General features: G+C 52.6%; 9 protein-coding genes across 14 annotated transcripts; 4 read left to right on the top strand and 5 right to left on the bottom strand.

The window, feature by feature from the left end:
• Positions 1-105: 105 nt before the first annotated feature.
• Positions 106-1754, top strand: LOC9651613 (tetraspanin-10). 2 transcript variants are annotated; one of them, XM_024674069.1, is made up of 12 exons: positions 106-149; positions 210-277; positions 375-439; positions 510-564; positions 622-677; positions 730-777; positions 843-891; positions 941-1024; positions 1083-1150; positions 1198-1323; positions 1403-1478; positions 1557-1754. In XM_024674069.1, exons 2-12 carry the CDS (start codon positions 221-223, stop codon positions 1626-1628), a joined length of 756 nt encoding a protein of 251 aa, XP_024529837.1. In that variant the 5' UTR covers positions 106-149; positions 210-220; the 3' UTR covers positions 1629-1754. The 2 variants fall into 2 exon arrangements, with proteins under 2 accessions (XP_024529837.1, XP_024529836.1); XM_024674068.1 differs by having other exon boundaries at positions 327-439.
• Positions 1755-1849: 95 nt separating this feature from the next.
• LOC9650761 (U-box domain-containing protein 14) lies at positions 1850-2915 on the top strand. Its single transcript, XM_002968887.2, has one exon. It carries the CDS (start codon positions 1871-1873, stop codon positions 2798-2800), a length of 930 nt encoding a protein of 309 aa, XP_002968933.2. The 5' UTR covers positions 1850-1870; the 3' UTR covers positions 2801-2915.
• Positions 2916-3572: 657 nt separating this feature from the next.
• LOC112346047 (pentatricopeptide repeat-containing protein At4g02750-like) lies at positions 3573-6253 on the top strand. 3 transcript variants are annotated; one of them, XR_002992267.1, is made up of 4 exons: positions 3573-5802; positions 5859-5925; positions 5991-6012; positions 6085-6253. XR_002992267.1 is itself a non-coding variant. In XM_024674052.1 (2 exons), the coding sequence occupies exon 1, from the start codon at positions 3600-3602 to the stop codon at positions 5799-5801; it is 2202 nt and encodes a 733-aa protein (XP_024529820.1). In that variant the 5' UTR covers positions 3573-3599; the 3' UTR covers position 5802; positions 5859-5946. The 3 variants fall into 3 exon arrangements, 2 of the variants coding, with proteins under 2 accessions (XP_024529820.1, XP_024529821.1); XM_024674052.1 differs by lacking the exons at positions 5991-6012; positions 6085-6253 and having other exon boundaries at positions 5859-5946; XM_024674053.1 differs by lacking the exons at positions 5859-5925; positions 5991-6012; positions 6085-6253 and having other exon boundaries at positions 3573-5348; positions 5416-5569.
• LOC9650759 (F-box/LRR-repeat MAX2 homolog A) lies at positions 6112-8597 on the bottom strand. The gene has a single exon (XM_002968603.2). It carries the CDS (start codon positions 8572-8574, stop codon positions 6382-6384), a length of 2193 nt encoding a protein of 730 aa, XP_002968649.2. The 5' UTR covers positions 8575-8597; the 3' UTR covers positions 6112-6381.
• Positions 8598-8759: 162 nt separating this feature from the next.
• On the bottom strand, positions 8760-10229 carry LOC9650758 (protein CONSERVED IN THE GREEN LINEAGE AND DIATOMS 27, chloroplastic). Its single transcript, XM_024674064.1, has 5 exons — positions 10073-10229; positions 9351-10011; positions 9259-9287; positions 9140-9196; positions 8760-9073 (listed from the first exon to the last, which is right to left on the bottom strand). Exons 2-5 carry the CDS (start codon positions 9916-9918, stop codon positions 8792-8794), a joined length of 936 nt encoding a protein of 311 aa, XP_024529832.1. The 5' UTR covers positions 9919-10011; positions 10073-10229; the 3' UTR covers positions 8760-8791.
• Positions 10158-11578, bottom strand: LOC9651508. 2 transcript variants are annotated; one of them, XM_002968601.2, is made up of 9 exons: positions 11461-11576; positions 11315-11395; positions 11191-11268; positions 10935-11110; positions 10814-10883; positions 10688-10767; positions 10575-10637; positions 10439-10515; positions 10158-10378 (listed from the first exon to the last, which is right to left on the bottom strand). In XM_002968601.2, exons 1-9 carry the CDS (start codon positions 11539-11541, stop codon positions 10278-10280), a joined length of 807 nt encoding a protein of 268 aa, XP_002968647.1. In that variant the 5' UTR covers positions 11542-11576; the 3' UTR covers positions 10158-10277. The 2 variants fall into 2 exon arrangements, with proteins under 2 accessions (XP_002968647.1, XP_024529834.1); XM_024674066.1 differs by having other exon boundaries at positions 10358-10400; positions 11461-11578.
• On the top strand, positions 11558-12993 carry LOC9651482. Of its 2 annotated transcripts, none has more exons than XM_002968885.2 (9): positions 11558-11675; positions 11750-11830; positions 11905-11994; positions 12053-12222; positions 12291-12360; positions 12411-12490; positions 12542-12604; positions 12660-12736; positions 12787-12993. In XM_002968885.2, exons 1-9 carry the CDS (start codon positions 11589-11591, stop codon positions 12885-12887), a joined length of 819 nt encoding a protein of 272 aa, XP_002968931.1. In that variant the 5' UTR covers positions 11558-11588; the 3' UTR covers positions 12888-12993. The 2 variants fall into 2 exon arrangements, with proteins under 2 accessions (XP_002968931.1, XP_024529833.1); XM_024674065.1 differs by having other exon boundaries at positions 11611-11675; positions 11733-11830.
• On the bottom strand, positions 12917-16202 carry LOC9650757 (filament-like plant protein 4). The gene is made up of 6 exons (XM_002968600.2): positions 15749-16202; positions 15551-15684; positions 15313-15484; positions 13721-15233; positions 13628-13667; positions 12917-13558 (listed from the first exon to the last, which is right to left on the bottom strand). The coding sequence occupies exons 2-6, from the start codon at positions 15674-15676 to the stop codon at positions 13034-13036; spliced, it is 2376 nt and encodes a 791-aa protein (XP_002968646.2). The 5' UTR covers positions 15677-15684; positions 15749-16202; the 3' UTR covers positions 12917-13033.
• A 576-nt stretch (positions 16203-16778) lies between these two features.
• LOC9651507 lies at positions 16779-19213 on the bottom strand. The gene is made up of 4 exons (XM_002968599.2): positions 19107-19213; positions 18408-19045; positions 17670-18346; positions 16779-17619 (listed from the first exon to the last, which is right to left on the bottom strand). The coding sequence occupies exons 1-3, from the start codon at positions 19144-19146 to the stop codon at positions 17699-17701; spliced, it is 1326 nt and encodes a 441-aa protein (XP_002968645.2). The 5' UTR covers positions 19147-19213; the 3' UTR covers positions 16779-17619; positions 17670-17698.
• Between the last annotated feature and the right edge of the window lie 156 nt (positions 19214-19369).

Genomic DNA, 19369 nt, shown 5'->3' with positions numbered 1-19369 from the left:
TGACAGGTTTTCAATCCAGATGCGTGATTACCCATGCAGTGTTTTAACTCCTAGGTAACGAGCTAGTACCATTCCTGGGAGCTTTTTCGTTCGCCCGTCGTGCTTCTAGGGTTCACGAATGTGAGATCACGGCGCGGTCGATCGATCAGGTTTGTGAATCCTGGCGCCGTGAATCGATGCAGAGAATCTTTTCTTTCTTGCAAGCGCAGTGGATTCGACAATGGGACGGTATCGGATCAGCTCCTTCGTGATCACTTGGATAAACTTGATCACTCTGGTATGTGGCGCGATCGGCATTGGGAAGTATTTTCGATCTGATGTCACAGATTGCGTCACTGGCGATTTTGTCTTTCGGGATTTTCCTGGCTGCCAAGCATGGGGATTGCGAGAAGTTTTTCACGGCTCCTGTTCTCGTCATTGGAGCGTTCTCTTTGATCCTGTAAGACCTTTTCCTCATGGAATAGCCATGGAATAAATGTGCGAATTAATGTTCTTCCTGGGTGTTACAGCTCACTCGTTGGCTGTGTTGGAGCTTGGAGGGACAACGTTTGCCTCTTGTGGACTGTATCCTTCCTTTTCTTTTTCTATCTTCAATTTCTTTTCTCCTTGACATTGCAACAGTACCTGACTGTTTTGTTCCTCCTGATCGCTGGAGTTGCCGTTTTCACTGTTTTTGCGTAAGTTGCAAATGCTGATTGAGCTTGATAATCAAGCTTGCTGTTCCTCCAGGTTCGTTGTGACAAGCAAAGGCGCTGGACATGCTATCAGTGGTCAAGCGTAAGAGATTTTACTTTTCAAGTAGTCAGAATAAGGACATGTCATGCTTGAATTGTCGTTTCCAGATTCAAGGAGTACAGGCTCGGAGACTATTCCCACTGGATCCAGAAACAGGTTTAAAACTCTTTTCCTTGTGACGTTTTTTATCAATTTATTTTGTCAGACGAATGACCCGGCGAGGTGGAAGCATCTCAAGAGCTGTTTTGTGCAAACTAGCTTATGCAACGAGCTCCCTAAGAAGTATCATGTATGTAAGCATTTATTCGTTTTCTCTTGGACAATTCTCCGTGATTTTATGTTGTCAGACCATCAGGAGCATGAGGAACGGCAAGCTGAGCTCGATCGAGTCAGGCTGCTGCAGGCCACCATCTGAGTTGAGAGAAAACTCCATAATTCCAGGACTAATCTCTTGTTTTGCAGGTGTGGCTTTGCGATGAAGAACTCAACGTTCTACGACCTCACATCTCGGATACGAAGCTCGAACAAGGACTGCAGAACGTATAAGAACGACCGCGAGACCAAATGCTACAACTGCGATTCTTGCAGGTAAGCATTATCCGCTACCTACTTTGTGTGTGAAGTCGCCTGTCGTCTTATGGTTGGATTGTTTTCTTGCTTGAAAAAGAGCTGGAGTGGCGGAGTACTTAAAGAAGAAATGGCGCCGCATGTCAACCTTCAACGTTGTCCTCTTCGTCATCCTGGTACCGGGGAAAAAAATGAGAAGAAGAAATGCGATTCTATTCCTTACGTCATCGATGACTCACGCTGTTCTCTTGCAGATTGTCGTCTACTCGGTTGGCTGCTGCGCCAGGCGTAGCGCATCCCGATCGCAGTACTACAAAATCTACTAGCGCAGGAAGATCGCTCGGGCCTTCGGGCCGAAGGAAGGCTGTGAAAATTTCGTTGCAAAAACAGGAGGTCGCGTCTCCCAGGTTCGCTGCGAGCCACCATTTTAGATGAAGTTTTCTTTTGATCCATTCAAGCGGCCGTGCGTCCTACGGGAAAGTGACCACATGCCAGTTTCTCGTACGGACACGTTGTTACGAAAAGCAAGCAAGAGGAAGGAGGGTGCTGCTCTTTTTTAGCGGCGGCTATGGATATGGAATCGCTAGATTCGTTGATGATCCGGGTGGATGCGCTAGTGACGAGCATGGTGATGGGCTCTTTGAGTGATCAGAAGGACATGGTACACACGCTGCGGATTCTATCCAAGCGCGACGACGATCACAGGCTATGCATCGGCGACGCGGGCGCAATCCCCCATCTCGTCCGCCTTCTCTCCTCGCCCGACCCGGCCGTGCAAGAGGACGCCATCACTTGCCTCCTCAACACCTCCATCGCGCACGCCAACAAGGGGCGCATCGTGGAGACGCGCGGCGCGATCGATCGCATCGCCGACACGGTGCGCTGCGGCGCGCGGGAGGAATCGCGGCAGAACGCCGCCACGACGCTCTTCAGCGTGCTCATGGTCGAGGAGTACAGGAATCCAATCGGCGAGAAGGAGGGCGTGATGACGGCGCTGCTGGAGCTCCTCCAGCACGAGTCGCCGCGGTCCAGGAAGGACGCGATCAAGGCCCTCTTCCACCTCTCCCTCTCGCCGCTAAACAAGTCGAGGATCATCCGCAAAGGTACTCTCGAGATCTTGCTGGCCATGGTGGAGCGTAGGGTTAGAATCCCAAAGAGGGACGACAGTGGCAACGTCGACAACGCCGCCGCCGACGCTCTCGCGCTGCTCACGCAGCTCGCCTCCTGCGACGAGGGCGTGGCGGCGCTGAGCAAGCCCAAGATCCTGGCCCTCTTGGTGGAGCTCCTCGAGCCCGGGGAGTCGTCGCGGTGCCGGGAGCACGCCAGCGCCGCGCTGCTCGCGCTGTGTCAAACGGGCGGCGACGCCGTCGTCGAGAAGCTCATCGAGTTCGATGTGTGCGTCTCGGCGCTGTGTAGCTTGCTCTCGGCCGGAACGCAGCGGGCAAAGTCCAAGGCTGGAGCACTCTTGCAACTATTGATGGTGAACGAAAGGAGTTGACATGGAAAGGAAAGATACAACCTCGAGGGACTACCATTTTTTTTTCTTCTTCCGGTTAACTGGGAGGCTGGCGGCTTCTTGCTTTCACAAAATATCATACACTCCGGTCGACTCCTATCGGCCTCGGCCTCGGCCCCGGCCCCGACCTCGGCCCCGTCCTCGGCCAGCCGGTTTGCCTGGAAGGAAGAAAAGCAGCACAAATTTAGAAGCAAGCACGAAGAACAAGGATGATCATACCCGCCGCTGGTTTCTTCTGCTTCACTCTGGGCGTATCGTCCACGAGCAGCGTCTCGAGATTCAAGCTGTCGGGTAGAATGTAGTAGCGGATGTTGTTCCCTCGGATGCTGAGATGATCCATTGTGACGGGGTTCTTCCCTTTCAACACCAGCTTCACGGCTTTGAGATGGGTGTTCATGCTGATATCCACGCCTACACACCAGAGAAAAAGGGAAACTTATCAGAGAAAACAATCGCTAGAAACTAGCCTAGAGATCAAACCTGTGATTGTTCCATTCACAATAGTCCCATTCTTGAGCTCGATGGATACTGTCTCGTTGTTTAGCTTCATCAGAAATCTGGGAGAAGCGAGAAATCAGACTGTCAGTGCGCGAGAACCCTAAACCCTGTGGAAGAGAAAGAGGAGAGGCGATGGAGATGCGCCGACGTACCTCACGAGCTTCATCTCGGCGGCGTCTCCTCGCTCGCAAAGCCGCCTTCTACACTGGGAGTTCTTGCCGCGCACAAAAACCCTAACCTAGACCAAACTAAAACCCACACTGCCACTCGCCCTAATGTGTGGATGCGCGGGAGGGCCGCCGATGGATCGCATCTCCTCGTCTCCTGGCTGCGGCACCTCGGTGATGCCAGGGATCTTGGCGAAGGCAGGAAGCTCCACGCGCATTTTGCCGCGACGGGGATGGATCGCGGAACGATTTTGGGAAATTTGCTCGTCCGGATGTATGGGAGCTGCGGCCAGGTGGAGAAATCGCTTGCGGCATTTGCAAGGATCCACAGGAAGAATGTCTTCTCGTGGACGCTCTTGTGTGGAGCGTATGCCGAGAACGGGCATTTGGATAGATCCAAGATCGTATTCCAGAGAATGCCTCAGAGGGATATGGTTTCCTGTACCGCCATGATAGGAATCTACAGCCAGGATGGATTCTTGGTCGATGCGAGGCGCGTCTTCGATGAGATGCCGGAGAAGAATCTAGTTCCGTGGAACGCTCTCGTGACGGCTCATGCCGCGGCTGGAATGTTGAAAGATGCGAGAAGAGTGTTTGAGGGGATGCCGGGGTGGAACTTGGTTACTTGCAATTCGATGCTGCAAGGCTACGCGCATCATGGAGAGGCCTGGGATTTTTTTCACAGACTGCCAGTGAAGGATTTGATATCTTGGAACTTGGTGCTTCAGGCTTCCTCGGCTCGCGGAAGCCTGGAAGAAACGAAAGGAGTGTTTGATCGGATGGCAGAGTGGGATAGAGCTTCCTGGATCGCGATGGTCACCTCTTACGCTCAGTCGGGGAAGATCGATGCTGCGAGAGAAATCTTTGAAGACATGCCCGAGCACAGCGTTGCTTCGTGCACTGCAATGCTGCTGGCGTATGCTGAAGGTGGCGATGCCGAAGAAGCAAAAGAAATCTTTGACAGTGTCACTCAGCACGACGTCATGTCTTGGAACGCGATGATAGTGGCTTATGCTCAGAACCGGGCTCTGGATGAAGCGAGGAGTGTGTTCGACAAAATGCCGAAGAGGAACTTGGTTTCGTGGAACGCCATGGTGCAAACTCACTCTCAAAGCAGCAACATTGAAGAGGCCGAAAACTTGTTCTTGGAGATGAAGGAGAGAGATGTGATCTCCTGGACAGCGATGGTGGTGGCTTACGGCCAGAACGGACAGCTCCAAGAGTCGTGGAGGATGTTTAGCCGGATTCCACGACCAAACATCGTCTCTTGGAACGCAATGCTCAGCGTCTACTCTCTCAACGGGGAGCTGCAAGCTGCTCGGTGCGTGTTCGAGAAAATGCCTCAGCGTAATCTTGTTGCTTGGACGACAATGATCACAAGCTATGCACGGAGCGAAGAATTGGACAACGCGAGGAAGGTGTTTGATTCAATGCCAGAGCAAGATACAGTTTCATGGACTTCCATGATCGCAACCTATGCTGAAAGTGGTCACGCAGAAATTGCTCTTCGGCTGTTCAAGCTGATGGATCTGGAAGGTTTCCGAGCGGACAAGGTCTCCTACACCAGCGTTTTACAGGCATGTTCAAGCCTTGTGGCACCTCGAGAAGGCAAACTTATCCATGCAAGCATCGTCCAAGGCGGGGTTGTCTCGGAGATTTCAGTTGGCACGGCTCTGATCAACATGTATGGAAAGTGTGGCCTTTTGATGGAGGCGAGGACGATGCTCGAGAAAATGCCGAGGCACGATATAGGTTCCTGGACGGCCACCATCGTGGCTTTCGCGCAAAACGGCTGTGCGGCTGGTGCCATCGAGCTCTTCCAAAACTTGAACCTCGGAGGCTTGGTTCCGGACTGGATCGTCGTCGTAAGTGTTTTGTGCGCTTGCAGCCATGGAGGAATGCTTACTGATGCTTGGTTTTTCTTCACCTCAGCACAGGAGGACTATGCCATCGTTCCACCTTACGATCTCTACCTTTGCATGATCGGGCTTCTTGGCAGAGCTGGACAGCTGGAGCAAGCGGAAGAGCTGATCGTCGCCATGCCTTTCGACCCGGACGTGGTTGCATGGATGATCTTGCTGAGCGCATGCCGGAGCATCGGAGACTCGAGACGAGGAGCTGTTGCTGCCGAGCGAGTGTTTTCTCTGGAACCGGAGAATGCGTCGGCTTATCTTCTTCTGTCGAACACCCATGCTGCTGCTGGGAACTGGGACGATGCGACAAACGTGAGGAGGATCATGAGCCAGAGAGGAATCAAGAAGAGACCAGGCTGGAGCTACATGGATTTTTTTCTCAGCGGCCGGGAATTTCTATCTTGAGGTACACACTTCCTTTTTACCTTTTTTTCTTTCTTTATTCCTGACGAGATGCTACAGGATCGAAAATCCTGCAGAGATTTTCGTCACTCTGCCGCTGCAACGATCTGGTGCACTCTTTCTAAACGTGAGCGATTTTTCTTTTCCTTTGTTGTGCGGCCTGACTCACTTTGATATTTTGTCAACGAGAAGGCGAAAAGAATCGACTCCAAAGGTGAAAATAATCTAGGAATTCTTCTAATGGACTCGCTGCTGACTGTTTCATCTTGCTTTTTCTCGCGAGAAGAGTCTACTTTATTCACTGCTCCCACTGAGGTAAAGGGCTGGCCCCGCTCTATAATATCACTCTCTGTACGTCGGTCATGTCACTCTTTTTGTGGCCTTCCAGAACATCGTCTGATACGACACTAATCAAACTCCCCAGAACGGAGGAACGGATGAAAAGGCTTATTTTCCACGATCGCATTGCCAACTTTTCGATCTCGCTTCGGTTGATCGATCCGAGTTCGTCGCGAACATCTTGATAGCTGGTACGGTACGATACGATCGATGTCACAAACTTATCTTGCTTTCTTCCAGATTTCTAGTCGGGGAAGCCACGCTTCTCGAGTAGAGTCTCAAACCGCTTGCACGACTCGGCTCTCATCTCGGTGGACGTCTCCATATCCGGGGCCGGGAAGTAGTCCGCGCGGAGCTGGACGTCGCGCAAGTTATAGATCTTGAGCAGCATCATGAAGAGGTGCTCGTACGCGGTGCCATGCACGAAGAGCTTGCGGAGACCATGGCACTGCGAGATCAGTCCCACTCCCGGCAGCGTCATCCCGCGATAGTTCACGTCCTTGTCCGAGGGAGGGAAGTAGTCGAGCTCCTGGAGGCCGGGCAGTGACTGGATCCCCTGGAGGTAGAAGCGCTCCCAGATGCTGAGATCGCGGTTGCCGCCGGGGGCACTGAGCGCGTAGCCCACCGCCTCGCTGAGATCCAGGCGGAGGCTCGCCAGCGATGGGAAGCGCGCGAAGGAGCGCAGCCCAAACTCGCGAGCTTGCGGCTTGGCGAAGAGGCGGCAGTCGCCCTCCACCCGGATGCTGAGCTCGCGGAGGAGCGGGCAGTGGGAGATGAGATTCATCTGGACGAGCGGGCTGATGAGATGCGCTGCCGAGATCCACAGCGAGAGGTGGTGGAGCTTCTTCCAGGCGAGATTTCCGAAGAGATCCAGCGCTTGATCTTGCTCTTGCTCTTGCTCAGCCCCTCCTTGTTCTTCTTCTTCCAGGTCCGCATCCCACACGCAATCGACGTGGAGGTGCTGGAGCGTGGATCGCACCGGAGCTAGCGCGCGGAGGAGATTGCGCGTGGACAGCGTCGGGCAGCACTCGATCTCCACGCGGGTGAGACTCCGGCGGAGAATCGAGACGCACGAGGAGAGGCCAGCCGGGGTGACGAGCGGGCAGCGGCGGAGGCCCAGCCAGGAGATCTGTGGGCTGGCGCTGGCGATGGCGCCCAGCGCGGCGTCCGTGAGATCGTCACAGCTCCGGAGCTGGAGGGTCCGCAGCCCGGCGGCGCCGCAGCGCGCGATCCCATTGCTGCCCGAGCACAAGCCCTGGAAGTGGCCGAGGTGGAGCGCGTGGACGCTCTTGGAGCTCTTGGCCAGGGCCTCGAATGCCGGGGCGGAGTCTCTTACCTTGTGGCCTAGCAGCAGCGCGAGATCTTCCAGCAGCGGCAGCGCCTGGAACAGGGACTCCAGCCCCCGGACCGTGACGCTGGCGTCGAGCGCGGGGGCGCCAAACACCGGATCATCGCTGGCGGGATCGCGGCTGGCGGAGAACTGCGTGGAATCCACGAGGTGGAGCACGCGGAGGTGCGGGCAGTAGTCGGCGACCTGGATCAGGCACTCGTCGCTCAAGCAGTCGAGGAACCGCGGATCGAACTCGCACAGCGCGTAGAGCTCCTCGAGGTTGATCCCACACGCGGCGGCGATGGCGAGGAGCTCCGCGGCCTTGAATCCCTCGGGCGAGAGCTTGAGGAGGTTGAGGACGCGGAGATTGGCGGATGGGCTGGCCTGGAGCGCGGGCGCAATGTCCTCGGCCCAGCAGTAGAAGCGCGAGAGGTCGAGATGGGTGAGGCGGGGGCACGAAGAGAGGAGGCCGCGGAGCTCCATGGCGGCGTCGCCGCCATCGCTGCCATCGCCGCCGGCGCCGGTGGGGCGCTGGTGCCATCGAACCAGGCGTACGGTCTCAAGGTCGGGCCAGGAGGCGGCCACGAGCTGGATGTCCGTACCATCGCGGGCGTAGACGGTGAGATCCACGACGCTGGGGAAGGCCCGGTTGAGCCACCGCGCGGTAAGCTGGCCGCACACCGCCGAGTGGGCGGCGTACAGCGTGGTGCCCCAGGGCGAGACGTTGGAGACGTCGAGGTGCCGCACGGCATGGAAGGTGGTGGGCAGCATGTGGAGCTGGGCGGAGCTGCCGCGGAGGCACAGCCGGCGTCGCGTCGCGCGCTCCATTGCGTGCCACTCCTTGCACACGAGTGACGCTGCGTTGCGGCTGCGTGTGTCGGGCACCAGAGCGATTATCGCCGCCAAGATAGAGCCCGGAATGTCGTGCAGCGCCGTGCGCCTCCCTTGCTCGTGATCTTCTTCCTCGCCATGGGTGGTCTTTTGCCGCTTGTTGTTGCTGAACATCCAGAGATCCAATTCGCCACCATCGCCGACTAGATCCTCCTCCCTCGCTCGCGTCCCAATTTGCATCGAGCCATCCCACCTCGAGCAAAAGTCTATCTCCATTTGGATTGAAATCTCTGGCTAGCAATCTACCAAATGTCCTTGCGAGCTATCAATCTATCAAGTATCACTCTCTCAAGTGTGCTTGCGCCCCAAATCCATTCTACACAACACCACCACTTCTTCCATAGCTATCCATCCCAAACTAACACACTGGGATTTTGCACGTGCCCATTTTAAGGTGAGAATCTCCGGTATGCCTAAATTTGTTTTCATCGCGTCAAGTACATAAATCCGGAAGAACTCCACCATTATCTTCAACTCCGGGAGCTCTCGTAAATTCCTCGTCCGGACCCACGAACGCGCTTGGCTCGTACGTTCTAGCGGACTTTTCACTGTAGCCTTTGATGGAGGAGCGCGGAGGAGGGGGCTGCGTCTGGATCTTCTGTAGCAGCAAGCTGGATCTGGTCTCCGGGATGGAGAAGAGTAATGCGGCGCAGATGGAGAGCGAGACTGCCAATCCAATGAGCGTCACTCTCACCCTGCTGAGAGCTGGCTTCACCTGGAAGGAAAACGAAGGCGTCCATTTGAGCCGAGCTTAAAAATTTTTTTTTCCTGTTTTTCGTACCGTGTAAGCGCCAACCAGCCGATCGCGAGCTAAAACTTCCGGGGGTTTGATCCAAGTCTAGAAAATAACGAGCTGTCTCAGTCTCTCTAAGTCTGCACCGAAAATCTCATTTTACATACCTGGCCGTCGTACCACCCAGTCTCCTCGTCTGCAGAAAATAGCGAATTGTGTTTTAGAGAAACAAAGACAACAGTCGCTAGGCAGTACTTACACTCGACTGTAACACTGAACAGACGATCTCCGATGTGTGCCCAGCCAAGGTAGAGTCGTAAAGCTGCTAACGTTGCACCCATGAGACCCCCACTCAAAGCCCCGAGTGTGCACTTGAGCAAGTCGGACTCTGGATTCACGCTGAGTGACGCGACCGGCCATCCCAAGAACACGGTACAGCACGCAGCAATCCCACCAATCTTCATCGAGTAAAGCCAGACGCTCTCCACGGCCCAGGAGAAGTACTGGGATTCCTGTAAGCTGTTGAACTCGTTGATAGGAAGTTGGTCCCATGGCACGGGGCTGTCAATCTCCGAGTTTCCATCTGGAAATGGCGTGCCGAAACGAGGGACTTTCTTCCCGTTGCCATTGAAACCATTGTTGTCCCCGCTGCTGCTCTTCTTCGTCGCACGAACCGCTAGAGCCGCATCTCTTCGTGCTCTCCGGCCACCAAAAAATGCCTCTTTGACAGAGATTCCCGTGAAGAATCGGGGCCGTAGTCGATGGAGAGCAGCCAATTGGAGGGAAGCGACAGTTGCTGGCATCGCGATTAGGTATTGCTGCTTCATGGACGTTACCAGGTGAACGCTCCTGCTGTGGAATCCTTCCCCCCTGACTTCTTCACACACACGGCCATAGCCAGCAAAGATGCATTTTTGCTTCTGCAAAACGAAAGAAAATTAGTCACTGCTGACCCACCACATTCTTGAGACGGCTCCCAACCTTGGAAAGACGCGAAAAATCCTCCCTGATAAGCTGCTTGATGAAGGCTGCTGGTTTTGCGTATCTTTGGAAATAACCTGTTCCGTGCCCCGTAATCTAGATCCTTTGCGTTTGCTAGAAGCCGAAGTTTGGAGTCGCTACAAGATTTGTCGTCTCCACCAAGCCCGATTCCCCGAACAGTGTAGACGACAGAGATCGGTCCGAGTCAATTCAGTTTGGAGCAAAAGTCCGCCAATTCCAGTACTTCGATGCGCGGTTTTTTTGAAGCTTCCTCCCGTTCTGTGGGAGTGTTGTAACCCCAGCTAGCTGCAAACAGATAGACGCAAAACTTTATTTTCGTAATCGACATGTGATTCTCATGCTCACCAAGGTGCAAGTTCCAATTATTCAACACTCGATCATCGATCACATTCAACAAGGTTGAAAGCCTGTCCTCCACAAAACTGGAGCAACGAAACAAAAAGGTTGAGTGCACGTAAAATCGAAACAAAATCACACGTACTGAAGTGTCATTCCTCGGTGCTCTGCCCGGTTCTGGAGTTTCTTCAATACCTCAACCTTAGGACTGGAAGAAAATATATAAACGCACGTCTGAGAAAGAAAGCAGTAAAATACCCGGATCCCAGTCCATATATATTCTCCTCTGGGAAGTCCACTCCTGCCAGCTCCTTGAGTGACATTGTCACAAACCTCGCCTGGAAGAGGGATTCATCACTCAAGACAAGCTGCATAGATAAATACCTCCTTCGTAGTAACGATAAACAGTTTGGACGAGGAGAACTTGATTGCATCCGAGATTCCTGGGTAGAACCTGGAGTCCGTGTGTTAGAAATCTCAAGCCGGAGAAAAAACGTGAAAGCACCTGTTAGTCTTGAGCCATCCGTGTACATCACGCGAGATCCAGGCGTCCCTCACGCTTCCCAGAAGATCTTCCAGCTCCTGCTTGTGGCGTGCTTCTCCAATCTCTTCCATAAACGATCGCTTTATCGACTCGGTCCAAGACTCGAGGATGTTCTCCTCGTCGAGGTGAGACGCAATCTACATTGGAATACGAAAGAACTTTGCTCTAGAACAGCACGAACAAAGACAAAAATAAAAATAAAAATAAAAAATCTTACCGAGGTTCCATTTTCGACTTTGGCCAGCACACGAGCGAGTAGCAAGAAATCGTCACCCGTCTCCACCACTGGTCTTACCTGCGATCCAAATTTCAATGCATGGACTCCCGTCGATTCATCTTACCGTGTGCATTCTCTCGAGAATCTCGGCCTCGCGCTGTGCGTCGACGCGCTTGAAATGCTCTGGCCATCGCTGCTTCGCGGCCTGATGAACTTCACATGAATCAACGACGAAAAAGCACACATTCAATCGATCGGATGATTACAAACCTCCAGGCCAGCGATCGATGCCTCGCCGCAGCTGTCGCATAGCACACCGTCGAAATCCAAGGCGTAGAGATGCTCCGCCATTGCCTAGCTAGACGAAGAACCCTATTTTTCTATTTACTTTGTCAGCTATGGCAGAAGGAGCTCACCTCTACGCTCTGGATTTTGACGGCGTTCTCTGCGACAGCTGCGGAGAGAGCTCCATTTCGGCGCTCAAGGTAGGCGCAAGTCCTGATCGATCGACACGCTCCTCCTCTTGAGATTGTGCTTCCAAGTGTGGTTTCTCTTGCAGGCCGCGAAATTGAGATGGCCGGAGCTTTTCGCGAATGTGAGCGCTGAGACGGATGCATGGATTCTCGACAGCATGCGGACTGTAAGGCGATCGTTTCCTTCGAATCAAACAGGCAGCCATTCTTCCTTTTTTTTCTCTTCTCTTTCCTTTTCCAGGTTAGACCAGTTGTAGAAACTGGCTATGAGAATGTTCTGCTGGTGAGATTGTTGCTGGAGCTCAAGGAACCTCACCGTGGAAAATCCTCGGTAAGAACTCTAGTTGCTGTTTCTACTTTGTTTCTCCAGAGTGAAAATCTATCCACAGGTGGTGAATGGATTGACAGTGGAAGGAGTCTTGGAGAATTGGGAGAAGCTCAAGCCTGTGCTGATGAAGGAATGGGGTGAAGCCAGTAGAGACGAGCTGGTTGAGCTTTTTGGCAAAGTGAGAGACGAATGGATCTCGAAAGACCTCGGGACTTGGATCAGTGCAAACAGGTATGATATTATGATTTTAAGAATCGAGTCACGCACTACTACTTCAGTGACAAAATTCTGCGTTGCAGGTTCTACCCTGGAACAGCTGATTCTTTGAAGTTCGCGACGTCTCAAGTTTTTATTGTTACTACAAAGCAGGTACTCGCCCCAAGAAAGAGTCTTTAGAAATGCAAAACGCTTTTTTCCAGGCTCGTTTCGCTGCAACATTGCTTAAAGAGCTAGGTGGTGTCGATTTTCCTACAGACAAAATATTTGGTCTTGGCACTGGGTATAAAGTTCGAAATCTTTTCTATATTATCTAGCTTCGGTTTTGTTCCAGGCCGAAGGTGGAGGTATTGAAGCAACTCCAAAGTCGTCCAGAGCACCAGGGAATGATTCTCCAGTAAGATCGTGATGCTCTCCTTGTTCTAATGAAAATTATCACCTTTCTTTCCCAGTTTTGTGGAAGACAGGTTGGCCACACTTCATAATGTGATCAAGGACCCCGCTCTTGACAGATGGAACTTGTACCTTGGTATGTCTGCTCGATTTCTTTGGCTAGAAAAGAACTTCCACTCGTTCCAGGTAACTGGGGATACAACACACCGGCGGAACGCGAGGCAGCAGCTGCTATCACTCGCGTCCAAGTTCTAGACCTCCCAGATTTCTGTTCGAAGCTCAAGTAGACAAACACGATTCTTTTGTACACTGAAGGAGCAGCAAAGAGAAATCTTTCTTTACGCAAGGAAGACGGTCTTCCGATAAACGAAGGGAAGTTATTACCATCTTTTTTACACAGCTTCAAAACTCCACTATCGTACAGCCTCTAGCTTCAGTGAAGGCTCGCTCTGCGATGGAAAAACCTGCTGAATCCCGAGTTCTTGGAGTAAGCAGACGCCGGCGAGCACGCGAAGAAATCTCCATCCTGGCTCAGCTTCCTCTGGCTTTGCTGCTTCTCACCGTTGGTGGTGGTGGTGCTGCTGTTGCTGCTATCGAGCGACGATGCCGCAGCCTCCGGCGACAAGGCAGAGCTCCAGTAGATTTCCTGCCTCCGGATGTTCTCTCGAGCAACGCTCCTGAGCCGACTCATGTCACTGGCCGAGCGTTGGACTTTCCATTGGAGCTCCTCGTCATCGCTCTCCGAGTGGATTGCTTCGGGCTTTAGAGCGAAAGACTCCTCCGGCCGACGCTGATGATGGCTTGCGTCCGCTGGTGACATGGACGTCTCGGAAAAATCGAGGGATCCCTTGGAGGACGAGCCCGTCGGAACCGAGAGCGAGTGGAGCTGCTTTCCCAGGGCCATGATAGTTCGTTGGCAGTCGGCTAGCTTTTCAGCGGCTGCCGCAATCTCTCGTTCCTGCGTCCCAAAAAGTTTGTAAGCTTTCGTTCGATCAGAGAAAGAAGGAAAGACGTCACTCTCACTTACTTGCAAACGCCCGGGATCAGAGTTTTCGGAAGCTCCTCCCCTGATACAAAGTTATTAGCGAGTCATTTTCAGAGAAAGCAAACGAACACTTACTGTGAGACGTGCGATTGTACGCTGCTCATTACTTGCTCATGCCGATGTCGTTGCTCTTGGAGCTCGTTCTCTAGAGCCAGAATCTTTTCCTGTAAATGTCCCATCTCTGCGCACGAAGCCCGGACTTTCGATTCCAGCTCGTCTTTCACGTTAGCCATCGCTGCCAGCTGATTCTCGGCCAGTTGCTTGGACTCTTCCATGGACGCAAGCTGCACACGTAAAGTTGACACGAGCTGCTCGGACTCGGACAGCTGCGCCTTGAGCCGCTCGATCCGCTCGTTGGCCGAGCTCAGCTCCTGCTCCATGCTTCCCCTCTCGGCCTTGAGCTTGGCGTTGTCACCTTGCAGCACGATACAGTTGTTGAATTCAGCGTCCCCATCCGACTCGTCCACGTTGCCGGAGCAATCCGTCGTGCTCTCGAACGAAGTCGTTGCCAACCTTTCCATCTCAGTGAAATCGTCCATGAGATCAAAGTTTGACGACTCGAAAAGCTTTTCAGAGTGCAATGAGCCGTCCTTTCCTTTCTTGAACTGTTCCAGCTGAGCTACTAAAGCAGATGCCCAGCTATCGGCAGACGTATTCCCGTTGCTGTTAGCCTTCGCTTTCGTCCCACCAGCTTCCGCTGGTCCCTGTGATCTTTCCAGCTGCTCTTCAACGAGGGATAGCTTGCTCGCAGTTTTCGCACACATGAGCCGCGCCGACTGGAGCTCCTGGTTCTTCTTTGTCAGGGCTTCTTTCAGCATCTTAGTTTCCTCCTCCATAGCCAGCAGTCGCTCCGATAGCGCGTCGTTTTCTTTGTTGTCAGCCTGCCAAGCCTCCTCTCCAGAATCCGCTGCGGCTATGGGAGATGGCACTCTAGCTCCCATGGATTTTGATCTCGAGTTAATGCTCCCGTCAACCTCCAGCCTCATCTGCGCCACAGCAGCCGGACCTGGTAGTTTTTTCCGTACTAGTCCCCTAAGCCTCTGGCACTCAGCTTCTAGCTTGGCAATTTTCTTGACGTTTTCCAGTTGCTGCTTGCTCACTACGTCGGCCATCTTCTTGTTGTAATCCTTCTCGTCGTTGCGTATCTCGACCTCTTTCGTTAGAACCTGGACTTCGTACTTGAGTGCAGCGCAAGCTTTCTCGACCTCTTCCCGTTGGACTTGCGTTACATTGGCTTGTACTTCCGCGCGAGCTTTTGCCTCGGTTAGCTCGGAGATGGCCTTGGCGCGCTCTTGGAGAGACCTGTTCAGCGCATGCTTCTGTGCCTCCGATTCGATAGCCCTGTCGTTTGCAGCCGCAAGCTTGGCCTCCATTTCCTGTCTCACCTTTTCCCACGCCTTGGCCTTCTTAACCAGCGTTTCCTGTAGCTTTTGTTCGTGCTCCTCACGGACGCTTCTCAGCTCGCGCATGCATTCCTTGAGTGCCCCATCCAAGTGCGCCAGCCGGTTCTCCAAAGACACATTTTTCTGCGTTGAGGCGTCCAGCTGCTTCTTCAAGTTGGCCGCCTCGGTCTCAGCTTTTTCCCAACCTGGTACCACGAGAGAATTTTGACATGACTACACTCTGGATGGAAGGAAAGAAGGAAAAAAGAAAGAATAGAGAGCTACCTGAGACTGCTTCTTCAGCCACTTTTGCATGCTGCTTGACCAAGTTATCCTTTGAAGTGATTTCCGTGAGAGCGAGAGACAATTTCTCACTCAAGATCCTGGATTTCTCCTGGCAGTGCTGGAGAGCAACAGCGGGATCATCTACGGGCTTTTCGAGAAAGCTCCTCGTCGCCTGGAAGGGGAAAACCAAACCACCGATAAGAAATGCGCGGAGAAGAAATCACACACAAAGGAGGACCTGCTGGTACTGCTCATCGTGGTACTGATGGCTCCGTGAGGAGATAACAGTCGACGACTCCAAAGGAAGGTCGTGAGTTTTGGATTCCGAGGACTTTTTCTTCCAAGGCCAGCTCCGGCGATCCATTGCACACCCTGCGAACAACCAACATTGCCACTGTAATTCTCGTCATCACGAAATCACGAAATTTGCCCCTACCTCGAATTCGCAAAGCCCTCGAGCTCCCGCCCCTTGCTACTCATACATTCTTCCAGGCTGAGAAGAGGGACGATCAGAAGCGCGGGCGCGCTCCAATCCAATGCCGATAGCCTCGTCGCGATTAGATCGCTGCCGCTGGCGCGCTCACTGCTGCTGCTGCTGGCGCCGCGCTGGCCCTGGCGCTAGCGATGCTGCGCCTCCTCCAGCGGCTGGAAAGCGATCATCCGTGAGGAATCCGAGGCGCTGCCCGTGCTGTGGAAAGGGAGGGTAGGGCACAGGGGGAGCAGGCAAAGCGCCGACTCAAGCGCAGGGATGCCAACACTCAACACAGACTAGACACACGAGAGAAGGATCAAAATAAATCGCCTCCTTCCTTTTTCACTTTGCGCTAAAACGTAGAAAAAGGTAAAACTACGTAGACGACTACATTATGGAGGTATTCTTTCCTTCCCAGACAATACTTTCGGTTTGTTAGCGGGCTTTTCTTTAAATAAACGAACGGCAGATTGAATGCGGTGGAAAAATATTGCCTTGTTAGTTAGCCTTGCTGCTTGCTTCACCTCAACCCCGGGTTAAAAACTTGTGGCGGTAAAACCTTTCCCGCCTTACTCGCTGGCGGACAAGACGGTCGTGGGTTCGAAGCCTGTGCCGTGGAGTTACTGTTCTTTAACTCGACTTGTTTGTGCTCTTGGAACATTTCAAGGAAGCTTGTTTAACAACTTGCGAGAGGAGTGCTTCCAAAGTTTTCGCGAGTTTGATCTTTGTCTCTTTGTCATATAGTTTTTAGATCGCACAATCCAGTTTATCAGCGCACCTATGCTTCTTATTAGCACGATTAGAGATCATCCATGACTGTGCCATGTTCTTGCCCAAACAAGAACGTCGCTTCCCTCTCGTTCGCTTTCTTTCACCGCCTTGACAATGATAAATGGTAGCCCAGCGATAGATCGCTTGCAAGATATCACCACCATCATTCTCATTCCCTTGCAAATAAATGAATGCACGAATGGAGATCGCTGAGACAAGGCCGTAAAGCCACGAAATCGGTAGCTTAACAACTAGAGAAAATTGACCGCAGCCACCATCACTGGATCGATTGATCCGAGATCAAAAGAACCAAATAAGGGGCATGTTTGTTAGCTAACAAATTATCAAGCCAATCGAACGAAAAACCGGCAACGTAACTTACGAGCTACTTCTTGACAGGGACAGTCGACGCTGCATGATCCGCTGAATCTTCTCATCACGTAGCCTGAAGCCAGACACGTACAAAAGACGTGCCTCTAGGCCGCCAACGCTCTTCCTGAGCTTGGACAACTTTCCTGTTCGGCATTCCTGCCTGCACGGATCACACTCTCAAAATGAATTCCAAAAACATACCACTGTTGAGCCATTGACTTAAACCGAAGCTACCGGCAAAGACGAGAATAAACAGTGAGGAAACAAAAATGAAAGCGAAAGCGTCCTGTGCTACGAACTTACAAAGGGAGAGGCAAGTCTAAATTCGAGGTTGGCTGGTCACAGTCGCTTGCATAGTGCTTTGTGCACCAACCGGGCTCGATTTCATACCTGGAAGCCTTTGGCAAGCTCCGAGTTCATACAGTCCAGAGAACATGAGATTCCAGCCTGCTTGTCGCATCCCCTTGCAATCACCTCACACCAAACTTCCAAAAAGTCTCTTGCTTTCCCGCTCGTCTAGTCTCCCATGCTGCTGCCAATCCTGCGAAGTGACTGCTGCGGTTGCTTAGACGATTTAATCTATCCAGTGAGACAGATTTGAGCCAGACGAAATCAGGGTGCTGTCTCCAAAAGTTTACGCATTTTGGTTCTCGAGCTTAAAATTGTGGCAGCTTCCAACGTGTTCTGCGCTCCTGCAAAGAGAAAACTCTTTAGCCTCGGGGAGTGTAGAAACGTATCAGACCTGGAAAACTCTTCTTGTATGGAATCTCCCTACTGGTAGAGCTCCGATCCCAGCGCCTTTACCAGCCAGTGCAAATGAGCTCGGAGCTGTCTGGCCGCCGGATAGCTCAAATCACGAGGTACGCCGACTTTGTCTCGCAGATATGCAGCGGCTTTCGCCACCTCTCTGGAAAAATGCTGAGGAACAGCAGGAGGAGTTGCACTTTCAACTCCGTCAACCAGAGCTTGCGCCACACATCGGAATCCCAAATCCACAGATTCCCGATACTTTTCATCGCTGTTGAGGGCTCGGAGAGCGAAACCGACCACTGCTGCGTTGTTGTCAACAAGAGTCTGTGCTGCCTCCGCTTTATTCCCATTTCCCTCCTCTCGTCCCCACGCTGTCACTTCTGCTTTTAGTGGCAAATCCCAGCTTCCATCTTTCCCATCAACTTTGGCTCTGTATGCCTCGCCAGCCGGGAGTGCTCTGCAAGCTCCTATTTGAGGCTCCAACGTGTGAGTTATAGTGTAGTCATCCGACTTGACGGCCTGATAACTTGGCTTCGCGTCCATGGCATCAAACCAGGCCTGCAGATGAGGCCACCGAGTCTCACCTCGGATCATAACTCCTTGCCAGTAAGGCATGCTGGCAGCGATTCTCTCTAGGAAAGGAGCATAAACAGCGTCCACCAAAGAAAACTGTGGAGGAAACAGCGTTATAATCAGTTTCAAACTTCTACTTCGGTGTGTGAGAGCTTACCGTGTCACCGAGGAAAAATGGGCCACCGAACTTCGCAAGAGCGCCATCAACGTCGTCCATTGCACGTTCGAACTGTCCGGGTTTCGTCCAAAAGCTTCTCAGCCTGCTCAGCCACGCGCCAGCGAGAAGTCGCTCCAGTCTCAGCAAGCCGTCCACGGCGTTCGCTTTGGGAGAACCTTTGGGTGGCAAAAGAGGATGGCGTTCCGGAAAAGCCTCTTCCAGTATCAGCATTATGTCCAGAGACTCTGTCAAAAGCCGGCCTTTGAGCTCTAGAGCTGGAAGCAGTCCAGAAGGTACCTTCTCGAGATACCATGCAGGCTTCGGTCCATAGCAGTTCATGTTTATCTTTTCAACCTTGTAAGGAATCCTCTTTTCTTCAAGCTGCAGCCACACTCTCTGGCAATACGGGCACCAGGACGAGTTGTCCCTGTAGAAAACAACCTGTGCGATGCTTGTATCACCAAAATCCCGCTGTTGAACGTTTGGGAGCCTGGCAGCTGCTGCCGCTGCATTGTATCCCGGCAGTCTCGATACTTTCTCCGACAATTCTTCCCAGCTAGAAACCTCTGCAGTCGAAGCCATGCAATGGAATCTTTTCTTCCGAGATGCAATGCTACCGCTGGCAGAGATGGATCTCCCTATGCAGAAGAAACATAACACATGACAAAAGGAAAGGACATTTAACGGACGAAAGCGAACCTGAGACTGCTGGAGCGCAGCTAGCAAGCGCCATAGCCATGACCAGTCATGAACACACGAACGGGATATGGAATATCCTCGGGTATCGAATAGAAGTGGTATCTTCCAAGGCTTGCTTTGTTCTGCGAGAAGAAAAAAAAAACAACATGAAATCGAAAACAACGAACCGGAAATCCTCGAGTTGCCGGCGGATGATCGAACAACGAACGAGGAATCGAATATCCCCGTGGATCGAATCTCGTGCTCCAACCAGTCGTCGTCGT

The sequence above is a fragment of the Selaginella moellendorffii genome, unplaced genomic scaffold (genome assembly GCF_000143415.4).
Source record: "Selaginella moellendorffii unplaced genomic scaffold, v1.0 SELMOscaffold_11, whole genome shotgun sequence".
NCBI lineage: Eukaryota > Viridiplantae > Streptophyta > Lycopodiopsida > Selaginellales > Selaginellaceae > Selaginella > Selaginella moellendorffii.
This window is presented reverse-complemented; position numbering and strand designations above follow the sequence as displayed.

Coding starts and splice junctions, on each gene's coding strand:
- LOC9651613 (XM_024674068.1), top strand. CDS start 221: ATGGGACGGTATCGGATCAGCTCCTTCGTGATCACTTGGATAAACTTG. Junction 778..842: donor CATGCTATCAGTGGTCAAGC/GTAAGAGATTTT, acceptor TGTCGTTTCCAG/ATTCAAGGAGTACAGGCTCG. Junction 1,479..1,556: donor TTGTCCTCTTCGTCATCCTG/GTACCGGGGAAA, acceptor GTTCTCTTGCAG/ATTGTCGTCTACTCGGTTGG.
- LOC9650761 (XM_002968887.2), top strand. CDS start 1,871: ATGGATATGGAATCGCTAGATTCGTTGATGATCCGGGTGGATGCGCTA.
- LOC112346047 (XM_024674052.1), top strand. CDS start 3,600: ATGCGCGGGAGGGCCGCCGATGGATCGCATCTCCTCGTCTCCTGGCTG.
- LOC9651508 (XM_002968601.2), bottom strand. CDS start 11,541: ATGGCGGAGCATCTCTACGCCTTGGATTTCGACGGTGTGCTATGCGAC. Junction 10,768..10,813: donor TTATCGTTACTACGAAGGAG/GTATTTATCTAT, acceptor TCCCTCTTCCAG/GCGAGGTTTGTGACAATGTC. Junction 10,379..10,438: donor TAATTGGAACTTGCACCTTG/GTGAGCATGAGA, acceptor ATCTGTTTGCAG/CTAGCTGGGGTTACAACACT.
- LOC9651507 (XM_002968599.2), bottom strand. CDS start 19,146: ATGGCTATGGCGCTTGCTAGCTGCGCTCCAGCAGTCTCAG. Junction 19,046..19,106: donor CTGCGCTCCAGCAGTCTCAG/GTTCGCTTTCGT, acceptor TCTTCTGCATAG/GGAGATCCATCTCTGCCAGC. Junction 18,347..18,407: donor CATTTTTCCTCGGTGACACG/GTAAGCTCTCAC, acceptor TTTCCTCCACAG/TTTTCTTTGGTGGACGCTGT.
- LOC9651482 (XM_002968885.2), top strand. CDS start 11,589: ATGGCAGAAGGAGCTCACCTCTACGCTCTGGATTTTGACGGCGTTCTC. Junction 11,676..11,749: donor GCTCCATTTCGGCGCTCAAG/GTAGGCGCAAGT, acceptor TTTCTCTTGCAG/GCCGCGAAATTGAGATGGCC. Junction 12,605..12,659: donor CACCAGGGAATGATTCTCCA/GTAAGATCGTGA, acceptor TTTCTTTCCCAG/TTTTGTGGAAGACAGGTTGG.
- LOC9650759 (XM_002968603.2), bottom strand. CDS start 8,574: ATGGAGATAGACTTTTGCTCGAGGTGGGATGGCTCGATGCAAATTGGG.
- LOC9650757 (XM_002968600.2), bottom strand. CDS start 15,676: ATGGATCGCCGGAGCTGGCCTTGGAAGAAAAAGTCCTCGGAATCCAAA. Junction 15,234..15,312: donor GGCTGAAGAAGCAGTCTCAG/GTAGCTCTCTAT, acceptor TCGTGGTACCAG/GTTGGGAAAAAGCTGAGACC. Junction 13,668..13,720: donor GTACAATCGCACGTCTCACA/GTAAGTGTTCGT, acceptor ACTTTGTATCAG/GGGAGGAGCTTCCGAAAACT.
- LOC9650758 (XM_024674064.1), bottom strand. CDS start 9,918: ATGAAGCAGCAATACCTAATCGCGATGCCAGCAACTGTCGCTTCCCTC. Junction 9,288..9,350: donor GTTCAGTGTTACAGTCGAGT/GTAAGTACTGCC, acceptor TATTTTCTGCAG/ACGAGGAGACTGGGTGGTAC. Junction 9,197..9,258: donor CTGGGTGGTACGACGGCCAG/GTATGTAAAATG, acceptor GTTATTTTCTAG/ACTTGGATCAAACCCCCGGA.